The sequence below is a fragment of the Colletotrichum destructivum genome, chromosome 8 (genome assembly GCF_034447905.1).
Source record: "Colletotrichum destructivum chromosome 8, complete sequence".
Lineage (NCBI taxonomy): Eukaryota > Fungi > Ascomycota > Sordariomycetes > Glomerellales > Glomerellaceae > Colletotrichum > Colletotrichum destructivum.
This window is the reverse complement of record NC_085903.1, coordinates 624,067-638,862: the sequence shown is the minus strand read 5'-3', so window position 1 is coordinate 638,862 and position 14,796 is coordinate 624,067. Positions and strand designations below refer to the sequence as shown.

Below are 14,796 nucleotides of genomic sequence, written 5' to 3'. Positions count from 1 at the left end.
GAGCACCGTCATTTCCACCGGGCTACGGAAACATCGTTCTGATATTAACAGTATTGGCGCGTTTCTGTCGAACGTTGGCGTGATGAGGAGGCACCATCGGGGGGGGGGGGGTTGGAGGGGAGTTACGGAGTATTTAAAGGCCCCCTTTTTCGACGCTATGGTGATAATTGTGAATAAATGATCAGAACAGGGCGTCATCTGGACAGCTTGAAGATCCATTAAAGCACCGAACCTACTGCCAGCTTTCGGCCGTCACCAAGAAGCACAATGAAGTTCTCTGCTACCCTCATGGCCTTGGCTGTAGCCTCGGCCGAAGCCCATTGTAAGCGTGTCTCGTAACGCGGCAGACCGCAAACAACGAGGGAACCCCCGCCTCGCGCGACGTCCAACTAACACTCGTCCTCCCAGACACGTTCGGCCGGCTCGTGTACGGCGGCACGACGTACCCCGAGTGGCAGAGCGTGCGCAAGACGCTCAACTTCTACACCAACGGGCCGACGGACGGGGTCTCGTCGACGCAGATCCGGTGCTACGAGGCGGACGCCAAGGACAGGGGCGCGGTGGCGACGGTGCCCGTGACGGCGGGCTCGACGATCGGGTTCGCGGCCAACGGAGTCGTGGGACACCCGGGGCCGGCGAGCCTGTGGATGGCCAAGGTGCCGGCGGGGAAGACGGCGGCGACGTGGGACGGCAGCGGGGCTGTGTGGTTCAAGATTCACCACGAGCGGCCGACGGTCACGAGCAGCGGGCTGGAGTGGGCATCTTTCAGTGAGTTTTTCTTTCTCCTTTCTTCTTTTCTTTCTTCATTCTCCGGTTTTTTGTGATACGCGGGACCGGGGGAAAAAAAGTTCTCCAGTAAGAATCATGCGAGGAGGATTGTCGGAGCGAGACTCTTACTCTGTGCCATGGGGAACCTTCAGCGAGGAGATAAAACCGGATGGGAAAAGTTTGCGGGTTTCAAAAGAAAAGGGACCGTCCATAATAATATGTGGACGCTTGTGGAGAGTGTGTTGAGTCACGACAGCTCTCATCCCCGTAAGGCTGATTCAGTGTTGCAAGAAAGGAAAAGAATTCAGGAAGAGGAGATGGGAGAAGATCAAAAGAGGAGAAAGTGAAAAAAAAAAAAAGAGGGACTTGTGGATGCCACACATCACACGAAGATGCTGACAAAAATCAACGTCATAAAGATAGCCAAGTGCTCTCGGCCAAGATCCCGTCTTGCATCGCGTCGGGTGAATACCTCGTCCGGGTCGAGCACATCGGGCTGCACGGGGCGGCGACGGAGGGCGGGGCGCAGTTTTACGTGGCGTGCGCGCAGGTGTCGGTGTCGGGCGGCGGGAGCACCATCCCGACAGGCCTCGTGTCGTTTCCCGGGGCGTACAAGTCGACGGACCCGGGGATCCTGTTCCAGCTGTACTGGCCGACGCCGACGAGCTACACGAACCCGGGACCGGCTCCATTCACCTGCTAAGGGAAACCCGGGACGGGGGAGGATCCACTATCCGACGCGGGCGGGGCCGTGCGTTCGGCTTCCCGGCAATCGAGGATGGAGTGGGGCGGGGGGGAGGAAGTGGTGTGATTGATTCAACGGCCTGTCAATATTTTTGTTGAGCTTGATTCAGTGTTCATATGTACGTAGTGTGTCTGTACTTCCATTGCCGATGGAGGAAGTTTTGTTTAGTGCAAGTGTCAGTGGCGGTTTTTCTCCAATGTCTGACGCCAGTCAGTGACGGGGCATGATGAACAGCCAAAGCCGATGGTGAACGCGGGGTCGGTCTGGTCACCCCCCTGCCATCGATACGAGAGACGCCGCCCCCCCAACTGGCCGTGCGGGGTGATGGAGCTCTGTGTCTCCGACGAGAACTCGACGAGGGAGGGAGTTTGGCGGACCTTTTTCTCCTGTTGATCGTGATGGGAATGTTTGAGTTTTTGGGGGTTAATTTGATGGGGAGGACGGAGGGATGGGATGGGATGGAGAATGCTGTTCTGTTGGTCCGCGCGGCCCACGACTTGGCAGAAACGAAAAGAAAAATGGATTTATTTCTGCAGAATCCGTCCGTCCGTCCATCCATCCATCCATCCCCCCCCCCTGGCTATGTGTCGCCCGCCTTGCCACCACCAAAGGAATGATGAGCATGTCCAGAGTGCGAGAAAAATGCGGGGATCTGTACGTCATGCCCGCGTGAGGGCGTGGCGTTCTGGGCGCCTTTGGAACTGCTGAGAAAGATCTTCACCCTGCCGTCGCTTCTTTTATTTTTATTTTCTTCCCCCCCCCCTGCTGCCCCTTGCTTGTGGCTACCTAGGCTTTGCGTGTATCCCATGTCACCACCAGCTGTGCTCATGGTCACGCCCCGATGCCGTTGGCGTCGGCGGCGGCGGCGGCGTGGTGGCCTGTTGGGCTGACCTGGGCTGTCACTGTCACGCCTTGGGTATCTAGGGTATCTATGTATCCGGACATTTGCTGAGCTTTTGCTCCGTTCGCTTGTTTCCCCCCCCCCCCCAGTGCCAGTGCAATCATGTTGAAGTAATCCATTCCCCTTAATCAAAAGCCGATCTGCGATCTGCACCCGATGACCGACAAGCAGAAGCTACCTACCTACCTATGCACGCTGTCACTCGGAGCTCTTCTATAAAACACATTCCGCGCCGCAGCAAGCTTTCGTTTCAACGCTCAGTAAATAATACAATCTAGCTCGCATCGCCATCCTTTCTTACCACTCTCCTCGTGCACTTTGAACATCTTGCACCCCCAGGAAACACATGCTCTCGTCACAGTCGATTGTCACACATACCAAACCGCTCTCACAACCACGCCGCAAGGTACCATGAAGATGTCCACGGTGACCATGGAGGAATACGAGGCGCCATGCTTCTCCCACGAGAGCATGCTCACGCCGCCACCCGAGTCCCCTAACCACAAGGCCTCCGAGTTCCCCGGCCTCGCCCAAGAGCTCAAACCTCATGATACCTCCGCCGCCGCCACCACCACCACCACTGCCGGCGAGCCCCGACGCAAGAGCAGGAGCCCGTCTTCGAAGCGGTGGAACGGCGACGGCAAGGGAATCCAGGTCGACATTGGCGCCCGCCTGCGCGAGTACCTCGACTGCCTCAACAACCGCCGGTTCGACGTCATCGGCAACCACCTCGCCGACACCCTTGAGCGCAACAACCGCACCCAGACCCGCGAGGAGCACATCGACCGGCTGCGCTCGCGCGTCGAGGCCCTCTCCAGCTTCCGCATCAAGATCGACACCTTGCTCGTCGACAAGAAGGCCCGCGCCGTCGCCGTGCGCTACATCAACCGCGTCGCCCTCGCCGACGCCATGATGTTCGTCGACAAGCCCGGCACGACGTACGAGTTTGACGAGCAGTGCTTCGTCTGGTTCGACGCCCAGGGCAAGATCGCCCGCATGCTCACGCTGCAGGACAACGACGGCATCCGCCTGCAGACGCCCGAGGCCGCCGTCACGCCGCGCTTCCTCACGCGCAGCACGCCGCAGGAGCCCGTCGACCTGGCCGCCGTCTACCGCCGGTACATCGCGAGCGTCAACCACGGCACCACGGCCGCCGAGTTCCCGCGCTGCTGCCGGCGTGAGGTGCGGCACAACGACCGCGTCATGTCGCTCGAAGAGTACCGGCGCGGCGTCGAGGGCAGCCGGGAGGCCATTTCGGGTCTGCGCTTCGAGATCCAGGAGCTGCTCGTCGACGACGAGACGCAGCAGGTCGCCGCGAGGCTGCAGATCACGGGCACGCCGGTGGCCGAGTTCGCCGGCGCGCGGCCGAACGGCAAGGCTGTCAAGTTCCACGAGCACTGCATGTACCGCTTCGACAAGGGCAAGATCGCGCTCGTCTGGGCGACGATGGAGCTGGACGCATACCGCAGGCAGCTCGAGGAGCGGCCGGAGCGGCGGAAGTCGTCCATGCTGGGCATCAACTGAGATTTGTCCAGGGACACGGGGCTTTTCTGAGATTGTAAATTTTATCAGCCCATTGATTTCTTTCGCGGATTTGGAGATGTTGCATTTGGAGAAGGTCCGGAGCGTGGCGCTGGCTGTGACGCATGGAGTACTGGATCTTTCAGGACTGGGGGGGATTTGTCTTCAGTTGACGTATAATAATGCTCAATCGATATCGGAACAACACGTTGGGTTTATCGTGTGAAAACGTTTCATTGCTTTTCGATTTGAACAAGCAAATATACTGTCAAGACTGTATGATGGACCAAAGTCGAAGCTATTGCGAGATGCAATGAAGCAACGCGATTGGCTGGAAAACCAGTAGAGTTGCGGAACCACCAGATGCGGGATTTACAGAAGACCATGCATCCGTGCCGGATCACCTCCGTTTAATACACACCGAGGATTACAAAGCCTTACGACTGGGGCTGAACCTTGCCTTTTCTAGGGGTTTTATTCTTATTTTTCAACGAGCTGATAGATATCCCCTTGTAACCGCATCCTGCGTTGCTCTTGTCCACCGAGTCTTTGTTCCATCCCATATGAAACTTTGAGCAGACGCAGGTCGGTTGCAACCCGTAGACAAACGAACGTTTAAATGACGGATCATGGCATCCCGGGAGCACGAAAGCCGACGGTCCAACGTCCGGAGAACAAACGTGACTGCTTGCACACGATGCCGGTCCCGCAAACAACGGTGCGACCAGAACATACCCGCCTGCTCCAACTGCGAACGAGCGGGTGCTCCCTGCGTCAGCACCGACATCGACGGCCAAGTGGCTCCCCGAAGGTCCGTCCTCTCCGCATCTCATGTCATGATGCGTGTTTTGAACCTCGACTCGTTTAACAACCCTGATTCAGCTACATCAAGAGCCTGGAGGACCGCGTAGCCTACCTCGAGACCCAGCTCGCCAGCCGTGAAGCCATGAACCTCGAATCAGCCTCGGCCGACTTCGCCCCGAGTCCTCTTAGCTGGAACTGTTCGTCCCGGGACCCGATCGAGCAAGTTTTCTATCAAAGCTTAGAGGGCGGCGTCTTCTTCAACTCCATCACGACGCCCAACGGACAGTCACTCCTCCGCTCGCTGCTGGCCGAGCCCCTTCGCAGCGTTTCCCAGACGCCGAAACAGAGTGACCACAGGTCTCTGCTGGACGAGTTGCCAGGCGAGACGCGAGCCGCCTTGCCAAGTCGAGACGCCACCGGTCGACTGATTGAGGCTTACTTCGAACACTGCGAGTTCTTCTCGCCCATCTTGCCGTCCAAAGACGACTTTCTCGCCGCGGCCGCGCTCCTCTATGACTACGACGACGGCGGCGGCGACGACGGCCTGGCCCCCCAGAACACCAACACCAACAACACTGCCGGGACGACCCTGGCCAGGTTCCGCACATACACCGTCTTCGCCACGGCCGTTCTGCTGCTGAACAGGACCGATCCCGCATTCCCCGTGTCCAGGGCCGAGGGCTATTTCGCCACGGCCACCCGCCTCCTCGCCCTGCACCCGGCCGTCATCTGCACCGGGGACCTCCACCACCTCTGCAACCTGCTCCTCGTGGCGCAGCACTGCTGCTTCGCCTCGAACTTGGGCGGCGCATGGCACTTCCTCGGCCTCGCCTCGAGGCTCGCCATCGAGCTCGGCCTCCACGACGAGCGGCGGCCCATCGCCGCGAAGCCGGGCCCAGAGCAGCTCGACCAGCGCCGGTGGCTCTTCTGGGCGCTGTACACGATGGAGAGGAACCTCTGCGTCATCATCGGAAGGCCCTTTTCTATCCCCGACGAGGCCATCCACACCCCGCTGCCGGACCTCGCAGCAGGAGACGGCGATGGCGGCGGCGGCGGCGGCAGTCGGGCTCTCGCACTACACTTGATCAAGCACCGAAGGCTCGAGTCCGAGATCTACGTAACCCTCAACCAGAAGCCGCCGCAGAACGGCGCCGCGGTCGACCTGTTCGCGTGGAGGGAGGACATGAGACGCAGGGTCACTGAGTGGCATGGCAGCGCGCCGGCGCCGACCGCCCCCTCGACGCAGCTGGCCCCGTCGGACATCTTCAAGTCCATCATGCACCACCACATGGTCCTCCTCTACTACCCCTCGGCGTGCTTCCCGGACCCTTCCGCCGACGAGATACGCCTCCTGGCGCGGAGCGCGGCCGCGTGCGTGGGCAACTACCGCCGCGCCTTTCGTGACGGGCAGCTCCGCTTCTTCTGGCGCACGACGCACAACCTCTTCCGCAGCGGCGTGGCCGTGGCCTACTGCCTCCACCTCCTCCGGGCCGCCCCGGTCCGGCGTCCGGACCTCGACCGGGGGGACATGGTCGCCTCTGTCAACGTGTGCATGTCTGTGCTGTGGGCCATGGTCGAGAGGTATCCGCCCGGGGCCGTGTATCGGGACGCCTTCGAGAGCCTGGCCAACTCTGTACTCCGGTCCGATGGCGACGGCGGCGGCGGCGACACGGGACAGATCCAGGAGCCGGGGACGTCTTTCCTGGCGTATGATCCGTCTATGCTGGCCAGTATCGACTTGCCACAGACGTCGTTGGATGCCTTGTACTGGGGGTTTGGGAATTTGGCATAGTCTCGGGAATAAAGTCAGGAAGTACGATTTCTCCTAGAAATCTATGTTGGGCATCAAAGATGTAGCGACGGAATCCAAAAGTGCACCCGCTTCTACTGCTCACAGAAATACCCCCCCCCCCCCCCCATCGGAGCTAAGAACATGTGTACACATTCCACAAACAAGTCTTTATTCTCATTTAACCTATTCTAAATCTCCTTCAGCGGATCAGGCGGCGCAGGATCGTCCTTGAGGCTCTTTTGGAACTCGGCCCTCAGCCTGAACATGGGCTGCAGGACCCAGGTGTTGTACGCAAGGATGTCAACCTCCTCCTTGGGATCCCTGACAACGTTGAACAGGTATGGCGACTCCAGCCTCCCGCTCGACTGGTTGACCTTCGGCTCCCAGACGAGGTGGAGCTTCCAGTCCCTCCATTTGATGGCGCGCAGCTCGTCCTTGATGTAAAACGGGAAACCCTGCCGGGGCGACGGCGTCCTCCGATCGGGCGGCCTCAGGAAGAATCCCGTCTGGTCCACCCCGTCGATGGGCCGGTCCGACGGCACCGCGGCGCCGGTCATGGAGAGGATGGTCGTGAAGAGGTCCGTGACGTGGACAATTCCGTTGTGCGTGACGCCCCGCGGGACGCGGCTCGGCCACCGGATGATGAAGGGGACCCGGAGGCTGCCCTCCATCGCCGTGTGGTACGTTCCCGACCAGGGACCGGCTGTCCCCCTGTACGGCTCCCTGAACTCCGGACCGTTGTCCGAGGCGAATATGACGATGGTGTTCTCCCGTATCCCCAGGTCGTCGACGTGGTCGAGGATCTCCCCGACGCGGTGGTCCATCTCGGCCATGGAGTCCGCGAAGTCGCCCTGGCCCGTCTTCCCGGCAAAGTCTTTGTGCGGGAGCGTCGGGAAGTGCAGGTGGACGAGCGGGTGGTACAGAAAGAACGCCTTCTCGGCCTCAACCTGCCGAGAGAGCCAGTCCCTGGACCGCGCCACCAGCATCTCGTCAATCAGCCTCCTCTTCTCCAGGTCGTAGACGCATACGTTCTCCGACGGCTCGCCGGCCCTGCCCCTCATGATGTACGGCAGCTCGGCCACCTCGGGGTCGAACCCAGGCGCGCTCGTGAACTGCGTCTCGTCCGTCGTCCGCGGAATACCGAACCACTCGTCGAAGCCCCTGTCGGAGGGATAGCGGCCGGGAACGTCACCGAGGTGCCACTTGCCGTGGTGCGCCGTCGAGTAGCCGTTGTCCTTGAGGCACTCGGCCAGCGTTCTCTCCCACGGCGTGAGGCCCTGAGGGAACCCAGGGGGTACGGACTGCCGGCACCCCGTGCGGATCGGGTGTCGGCCGGTCATGAGGGCCGATCGGGTCGGGACGCAGTCGCTTTCGACGTTGAAATTGTGCAGCAGGAGACCCTCGGTGGCCAGCCTGTCGATTCGAGGCGTGGGTGCACCTCGAAGCTCGCCGCCTCCGTAGCATCCTAGCTCACCCCAGCCGAGGTTGTCGGCCAAGATGAGCACGACGTTTGGTCGCGTAGGATCCTTCGACATGTTGAGACTGGGTGTATGTTGGCTGTTGTGTTGTGGTGTTCGTGGTGTATCGCAAAGGGAGTTCGCAGGGAGTAGCACAAATTATCGCACACCATGACGCTACAGACGCAATATTTGAACGCCGAGAAAAAAGGGGAAATTTGAGGGAAAAGCCGGAAATCCCGGGACAAGTCCCAGAATGGACTTGTCGGGCCACGGCCAACGGGGAGGGCTTCCGTCTTTCGGCCCCACACCGAAGATTCCGGGGGCCGCTAACGCTCACCTCCGACGGCCACACCCGAAAACTCCTCCAGTGCCAGGGAAGCCATCTGTCCATCACCGACCCCGTCCGTCGCTCACCACCGCAAGTGCCATCCTGGTCCGATCCAATGTTTTGTGTTCGTGCTTCGCGCCCTGCATCACGACATCGTTATCTATACGTTCCTTGGGAATGTGCCTGGAGGCGAGATTGTTGCTTCGCAGAGTGTGAGCCGACCGAAGACGGCTGGAAGTATATTATCTAGCCCAAAAACCCATCAGTCTGACTGGTTTAAAGGTTCAAGACATTGTGGCATCATTTAGTAGCATTGACCTGCGGCCAAGATGTCTAAACAAATCCTCTCAGAAGCCGACCCACCTGACGCAACCATCAATGACGCCGAGAAGTCATCATCAAAGACTCCTGATGGTGCCGAGTACGAACTCTCATGGTCTCCTCAAGAAGAAAAGGCAGCTGTGCGGAAGTAGGTAGCCGAGTTCAGTATCCCCATGCACGTAGCGTTTATTGACCAGGCTGACTGACAAGCCAGGCTGGACTGCTACCTGATGCCGCTGCTGGTGGCCGGTTTCTTCGTCCTACAGCTCGACCGCAGCAACATCAGCAACGCGATGACGGACACCATCACGCAGGACCTCAAAATCACCCGCAACGACGTCAACGTCGGGTCCCAGCTCATGCTGGCCGGCATCGTCATCGCAGAAATCCCCTCCAATTTCGTTCTGCAGCGCGTCGGCGCCCCCGTCTGGCTCACCTTCCAGATGGGCGTCTGGGGCACGATCGCCCTGACCCAGTCGTGGTGTACCAACATCCGTTCCTTCCTGGCCACGCGGTTTCTGCTGGGCTTCTTCGAGGGCGGATACATCCCCGGCGGGCAATACATGCTGGCCCTGTTCTACACCCGCGAGGAACTGGCGCTGCGGACGGCGGTTTTCTACTTCGGTAACTATTCTGCCACAGCTACCGGGTCTCTGATCGCGGCCGGTGTCCTGAAAATGGCTGGTATAATGGGACTCTCCGGATGGCAGTGGTTGTTCATCAGTGAGATCTCCCTCTCTTCCCTCCAGTGTCATCGTCTCCGTCCAAATGCCATCCATGACTGACTTTCTTGGATGTTGCAGTCGAGGGGGCAATTACTTTGCTGGCCTTCATCGCTTTCATCGTCTTTCTCCCCCGAAGCCCGGGACACACGGCCCCCGTCCACGGCTGTTTCGACTTTTTTACCCCCCAGGAACGTCGAATCCTTCGCGCTCGCATCATAGCCGACGACGAGTCAAAGGGCGCCGACAGGGCCCATATGACCCTCAAGACGCTCGTCCAGGCCCTCACAGACTATCGTATCTGGCTACACATGCTGTTAAACGTCGTCTCTCTGGCGCCGAAAGGCGGCCTGCAGCTCTACGGCCCCAATATCATCAAGGGCCTCGGCTTCTCCCGCACGAACGCGAACCTCCTCAACGCTGTCAGCAGCGTCCTCATCATTGCGCTCTCGTGGGGCATCTCGTTCGCCTCGGACCGCACGCGCTGGCGCGGGCCCTGGTGCATCGTCGCCTTCTCCTGGTCAGTTATTTTCGCGGGTGTGCTATACGGCCTCCCTGAGGGGTCGGGAAGGTGGACAAACTATGCCATCTTCACGCTTCTCAGCGGCGGAAACGCCCTGGCCCAGGGTCTGAACGACGCCTGGGTAAGCATCAACGCCGTCAACCCTTCGAAAAGGAGCATCGGTCTCGCAATGGCCGTCATTGGCAGTAACTTGGGCGTAGCTAGATCCAACTGGAAAGTTATCACAAACCAAAAGCTTATGAGACAGTGGCTCCAAGTGCGTTACTCCTTCAAGCTCCGAAGTACTTGTGCTCAGTGGCAGAGCGGGGCAATATACCCCCCATGCCGGCAGAGGTCCTGTTAAAATTAGATCAGCTGCTCATACCCGCGTGGAAGCCCAGATCTCAGGGTTACGGGCGTAAAATTTGGGACCGGCGAAACTCTGAGCCGGGTCCTTAAGAAGTGGCCTATTCACCGGAGGCTTTATCCGACACGATGCTTGGCCGCCTCGTCTATAGGAGCAGCCTGTGACCGAGGGCCTGTATGGCTTTCATTCTTCCCTTTGTTAGACACCAGAAGCAATGATTGACCTTATGTATCACCTTGATGGCAGGCATCATCCTTTGCGCGTGTAAACTGTGTGTCGAACTGGGCAATGAAGCTTCACGCACAAGCCAACTCAGAGGTGTTGGGTGGCGGGTGGCGGGGGCCGGGTGTCGTGTGCCGTGGCAGGACCAGGTTCGGTGGTCCACAACGTCTAGATCACAACATCAAGTTGGTGACGCCGTCTTCGGCAATCTCTGTCGTCAAGATTATGCATTTGAATGACTTGGAGGTTGAAAAACAGTCATGAAATGGAAGGGCCGGCATGCCTCTATCGTTGTCGTTTTTCGACGCCGATGCCGGATAGACCTAGGTGAAATGTTCCGTCCAATGAACAATCAGGTGAGAATTTGGCTCTTTGTGGCCTCGACACTTTTTTTCTTCGAGGCCTTCATCAGGCAACGCTTTTCATCTTCACCCCATTCTAGTTAGATCGAATGTTGAAGACCTCCCGAGTCAAGAAATGACAGCTGTTCTCTAATCAGGTTACGTTGAACCTAGCGCAGCCAGCCACAACATGAAGTATAATCAGTATGGCTGGGTGCAGGAGGGGAGCACACAATGTCCAAATGAGATCGACAGTACAAAAAAAGAAAGTAAACAAGTGTACAGCAAAGCTGAGTTGAAACGAACCCCCAAGTTTCTTGGAGAGCGGATAGTTGTTAACCATCGCCAACAACGCCACATTATTGGGAAGACGTTCCGATTTATAAAACAGACTACGGCACACAGCTCGAGGTGAATCAGGTTTCTGCATCATATTGGTATTGATGGCAAGCACGCTACGAAGCCGTGGGTTTTTGCAATCTGATATGACCGACGACCATGAACCCGTTTCTGATATCGTTACTTTTGAGGCTTTCACTTGGACTATTTGTGCTTGTTTCTAGCCACCTTACTTCTTTTTCTTCGCCCTACGGCCCCTGATGCACGAATTGATGTTGCTCCGAAAGAGCGACGTCATCTCTCCCTCGTTTCACCAGAAGATAAAAACGGCACCCATCCTTACCTTTGGTTCGGCGGCGTAATCATCTTGACGAACTATCAACATGAGCCCAGCACTGACGACAAGCCACATTATGTAACAGCTCCCTCCAACTCCTACAAAATGTAATCATACCGTCTTTTTTCCGACTACTGGAAAGTCCCTGGCGGTATTTTAGATTTTTGAATGGCACAGAGGGGGGCACTCTCAGCCAAGGCACAGGTGAGACTCCAACCCTTCAGCCTTATCGTGCAGCGCTTTCGATGGTGGAACTTCCACTGTCACTCTCCTGGAAAGGAATTCCGAATTAACGCCCGATCCCAAGGAAGAAATAAGTACAAACCAAGGCCATATGGTACATGCGGAGACGATTCGAAGCGGACGCGTGCGGCGTAAGCGCAAACAAGAAGGCCGTGAAAGTGAATAGGAAAATGGGTATTTGCTCGTAAGCACATGACATCAATATGCAGTCTATTACGTAGTGTACATATCAGAACTGACCCCCCCCCCCCCCCCGACATGCTCAAGTCCCTATGATTTCCCCTTGGCGAGCTCCTGCTCCTCCTTGATGGCTTTGACCTTGGCCACGGCCGCGTCTATCCACTCGCCGACGTTCTTGATGTTGTCCTGCATCAGCTTCTCCCGCGTCTCCCTGACTTTGCCTGTGCGCTCCTGGTACCCGGCCGTGTCGCCGACGAAGCGCTTGATAGTGTCCATCTCGTCCTCGCCGGGCTCCGACAGCCACACGGCCTCGCGCGGCAGGTAGGTGTAGGCCGCCAGGAGGCGCTCGCTGGCGACGATGGGCGCGCCGGCGATCAGCGCCGCGGGTACCGTGGACGAGGCCTTGCGGTCGAGGTACTCGTCATCGGCGAAGGCGGGGATGATGGTGAAGGCGCCGGACAAGGTGCGGTAGAAGTCGGGGTAAGACAGGTCCTGGTCGAAGACGACGTTGCTCTGGAGGTCCTTGGGCACGCTGGGGGGCTCGCCGTGGCCGATGACGTGCAGGGTGACCTTCCTGCCCTTCTCCTCCTCGGTGCCGGCCTTGGCGCGCAGCTCGCCGATGACGTGGCCGAGCTGCTCAAAGGTGTGCTGGTAGTTGCGGCGGCCGGACGAGTAATCGCCCTGCATGGCGAGCGACAGGCCCTCCGGGTCCGGGTCGGACAGTTTGACGGGGAAGACGGGGGGCAGCACGTGGGCGGTGAAGTTGAGGTCGCGGTCCCAGTGTTCGGCGGTATCACGGTGCAGGAAGTCGACGGTGTGCTGGCTGAGGCCGATGAAGTCGGCCATGCCCTTGTCGAGGTACTCGCGGACGACATCGACGGGCTGGCCGTCGCGCCAACGGTCGGCGTGGTGCACCAGACAGAAGAGGTAGGTTTCGCCCCGGGCGAGCAGGTCGCGGAACTCCTTGGCCTTGGCGTCGAGGTCGAGCTCGCAGGTGGTGGAGACGAGGACGTGAGGGAGGGTGGCGCCGGCGACTAGAGCGGCGAAGTCGTCCTGGGAGAGGATCTTGGAAACGGGGGAGGCCAGCTTGAAGGAGTTCATGATGTCCTGCATGTTGTAGCGCTGCTGGCGGAGCATGAGGGTCAGGCTGATGTCGGGCTGCCCGCCAAAGGCCGTGACGAGGGCGGAGGTGACCTCATCGTGCGTGCCGACGGACTCGAGGATGGTGACGCGGACCTTGTTCCGAGCGTCGGCCCCGAAGAAGTCGAGGCCCGAGTCGGTGACGAAGGGGGCTTTCCAGTTGCGGGCGGCGGACCAGGCAGCGTCGTGATAAAAGACTAAAAAGAGGCCGAGGGTGAAGAGACCGAAGAGCCAGACGAGCGTCAACCGCCGCAAGGAGCTTGTGATGGCGACCATAACGGGTCGGGTATCGAGGGGTTGAAGGACCGAAGAACAAAAAAGATGACGGAGAGAAAGAGATCCCTCGATTAGAAGGAGCTATAGAAGATAAAAACACAAAGGGACAAGCGAGTGAATAAATGAGGAATAGAGTGGCCAAAAAAAAAAGGTCCCAAGAGGCGAAAGGGGGGGGGCACAGTAAGAGGTGGAGTGGCTTGGCAGCAGCGGGATACGGAGACGGGAGGAGAGGAAAGGAAGATCCGCCTTTGGAAGATTCATGTGCAACCCGCACAAGGGCTTGGCAATTATGATGAATAAATTACACTCTTGGTAGTTGGATCACCGCAACTTGTAGAGAAGATCACTGTTGCTGACAACGACTACCACCACCAGCAGTTGTTGTGGCCGTGGGTGGAAACAGCGCTCTGTGACGACGGCATGACTATTGAACGATTAACCCTGTGTTGCTTCTTCTATGGATCTCGAACAAATACCCCGTAACAGAGAGCTTATTTCCTATGCCAATATCAATGAAGAAGTTCGGTTGATAGTCGGGTTGCAGGGCCAATGGCTGAATGAGGGTGTGATCGGCAATGCCAACTGGACTTTCACTAAGGCAGGCAGAGACTCTGGATCTCGGATACCGCCAGCCAGAAGCACTGGGAAAACTCTGACCACCCAGCAAGCAGCACTAGGCTGAATTCGGCTGCGGACAGGATGGGTGTGCAGACTGACCTCGGAGAAACCTCGAATAATCATGGAGCCTGCCAAGTATTCATCGTGTGTGTATCCGTACCTCATTTTGTGATCAATTCCACCTTCCAAAACGGGGTTAGTTCCTCAGCAAAAGCATTTCCCGTGGAAAGAGTCCAGTGTCGTCGTTATCAGGTCCTATAGGGGGGTCGTTAACGATATAGAGTATTCGAGCGTGCTATCTGCCATTGCCCAAAACTTCCAGCAGGCCCTCATGACAGGAAACGAGACAGCATCAGATAACTCACCCCGACATTCATCTTTGCTTTGCCGGAGTTGCCGATCACACCCTGAGGTCTCACTCGGACAAGAAGCTGCTGGAGAACGGCGCCACAGCGTGACATGGTCCACTTATTAAGATTCTGTCATCCCTTCACCCCGCAAACCCAAGCGCTGCGTGGGGGGGCCTCGTGTCGCACGTGTAGGTATTAATTGTCGTGAAGGCAACGCGGCGAGTAGGACAGAGGAAAACGCATGAAGCGTTGAATGCCAAACCCCAGAGAGACAAGTAAGGGATGCCATCACCAAAGCTGTCAATGGGATCGAAGGGCTCTGAACGGCAGGCTCGTTGCCAATCGCCAACAGTTAGTTGCCAACGGTTTTGTCTCACTGCATTAGACTGACGGATAAGGCGCCTTTCTCCGCCAGGCTATGCCCAATGCGCTTAGCTAATATTGCCAAAGTGGGGGGGTCGCATGCACCAGCAGCCAGCCTGGTCAACAACGGGAAATGAGCCTGAAATGGCCGTTGCC

The 14,796-nt window shown here is 58.2% G+C and overlaps 7 protein-coding genes across 7 annotated transcripts; 4 read left to right on the top strand and 3 right to left on the bottom strand.

The window, feature by feature from the left end:
- Positions 1 to 182: 182 nt before the first annotated feature.
- Positions 183 to 1,472, top strand: CDEST_12052 (Putative auxiliary Activity family 9). The gene is made up of 3 exons (XM_062928208.1): positions 183 to 322; positions 409 to 768; positions 1,188 to 1,472. The coding sequence occupies exons 1-3, from the start codon at positions 268 to 270 to the stop codon at positions 1,469 to 1,471; spliced, it is 699 nt and encodes a 232-aa protein (XP_062784259.1). The 5' UTR covers positions 183 to 267; the 3' UTR covers position 1,472.
- Position 1,473: 1 nt separating this feature from the next.
- On the bottom strand, positions 1,474 to 2,203 carry CDEST_12051 (uncharacterized protein). The gene has a single exon (XM_062928207.1). It carries the CDS (start codon positions 2,070 to 2,072, stop codon positions 1,626 to 1,628), a length of 447 nt encoding a protein of 148 aa, XP_062784258.1. The 5' UTR covers positions 2,073 to 2,203; the 3' UTR covers positions 1,474 to 1,625.
- A 290-nt stretch (positions 2,204 to 2,493) lies between these two features.
- CDEST_12050 (Putative polyketide cyclase SnoaL, NTF2-like domain superfamily) lies at positions 2,494 to 4,146 on the top strand. Its single transcript, XM_062928206.1, has one exon. It carries the CDS (start codon positions 2,826 to 2,828, stop codon positions 3,936 to 3,938), a length of 1,113 nt encoding a protein of 370 aa, XP_062784257.1. The 5' UTR covers positions 2,494 to 2,825; the 3' UTR covers positions 3,939 to 4,146.
- A 418-nt stretch (positions 4,147 to 4,564) lies between these two features.
- Positions 4,565 to 6,531, top strand: CDEST_12049 (uncharacterized protein; the record flags this gene model as incomplete). The annotated part of the gene is made up of 2 exons (XM_062928205.1): positions 4,565 to 4,746; positions 4,818 to 6,531. The coding sequence occupies 2 exons, from the start codon at positions 4,565 to 4,567 to the stop codon at positions 6,529 to 6,531; spliced, it is 1,896 nt and encodes a 631-aa protein (XP_062784256.1).
- Positions 6,532 to 6,719: 188 nt separating this feature from the next.
- CDEST_12048 (Putative sulfatase, alkaline-phosphatase-like, core domain superfamily) lies at positions 6,720 to 8,066 on the bottom strand (the record flags this gene model as incomplete). The annotated part of the gene is made up of 1 exon (XM_062928204.1): positions 6,720 to 8,066. One exon carries the CDS (start codon positions 8,064 to 8,066, stop codon positions 6,720 to 6,722), a length of 1,347 nt encoding a protein of 448 aa, XP_062784255.1.
- A 582-nt stretch (positions 8,067 to 8,648) lies between these two features.
- Positions 8,649 to 10,228, top strand: CDEST_12047 (Putative major facilitator superfamily, MFS transporter superfamily; the record flags this gene model as incomplete). The annotated part of the gene is made up of 3 exons (XM_062928203.1): positions 8,649 to 8,788; positions 8,855 to 9,363; positions 9,444 to 10,228. The coding sequence occupies 3 exons, from the start codon at positions 8,649 to 8,651 to the stop codon at positions 10,226 to 10,228; spliced, it is 1,434 nt and encodes a 477-aa protein (XP_062784254.1).
- A 1,743-nt stretch (positions 10,229 to 11,971) lies between these two features.
- On the bottom strand, positions 11,972 to 13,432 carry CDEST_12046 (uncharacterized protein). Its single transcript, XM_062928202.1, has one exon. The coding sequence runs from the start codon at positions 13,307 to 13,309 to the stop codon at positions 11,984 to 11,986; it is 1,326 nt and encodes a 441-aa protein (XP_062784253.1). The 5' UTR covers positions 13,310 to 13,432; the 3' UTR covers positions 11,972 to 11,983.
- Positions 13,433 to 14,796: the final 1,364 nt, after the last annotated feature.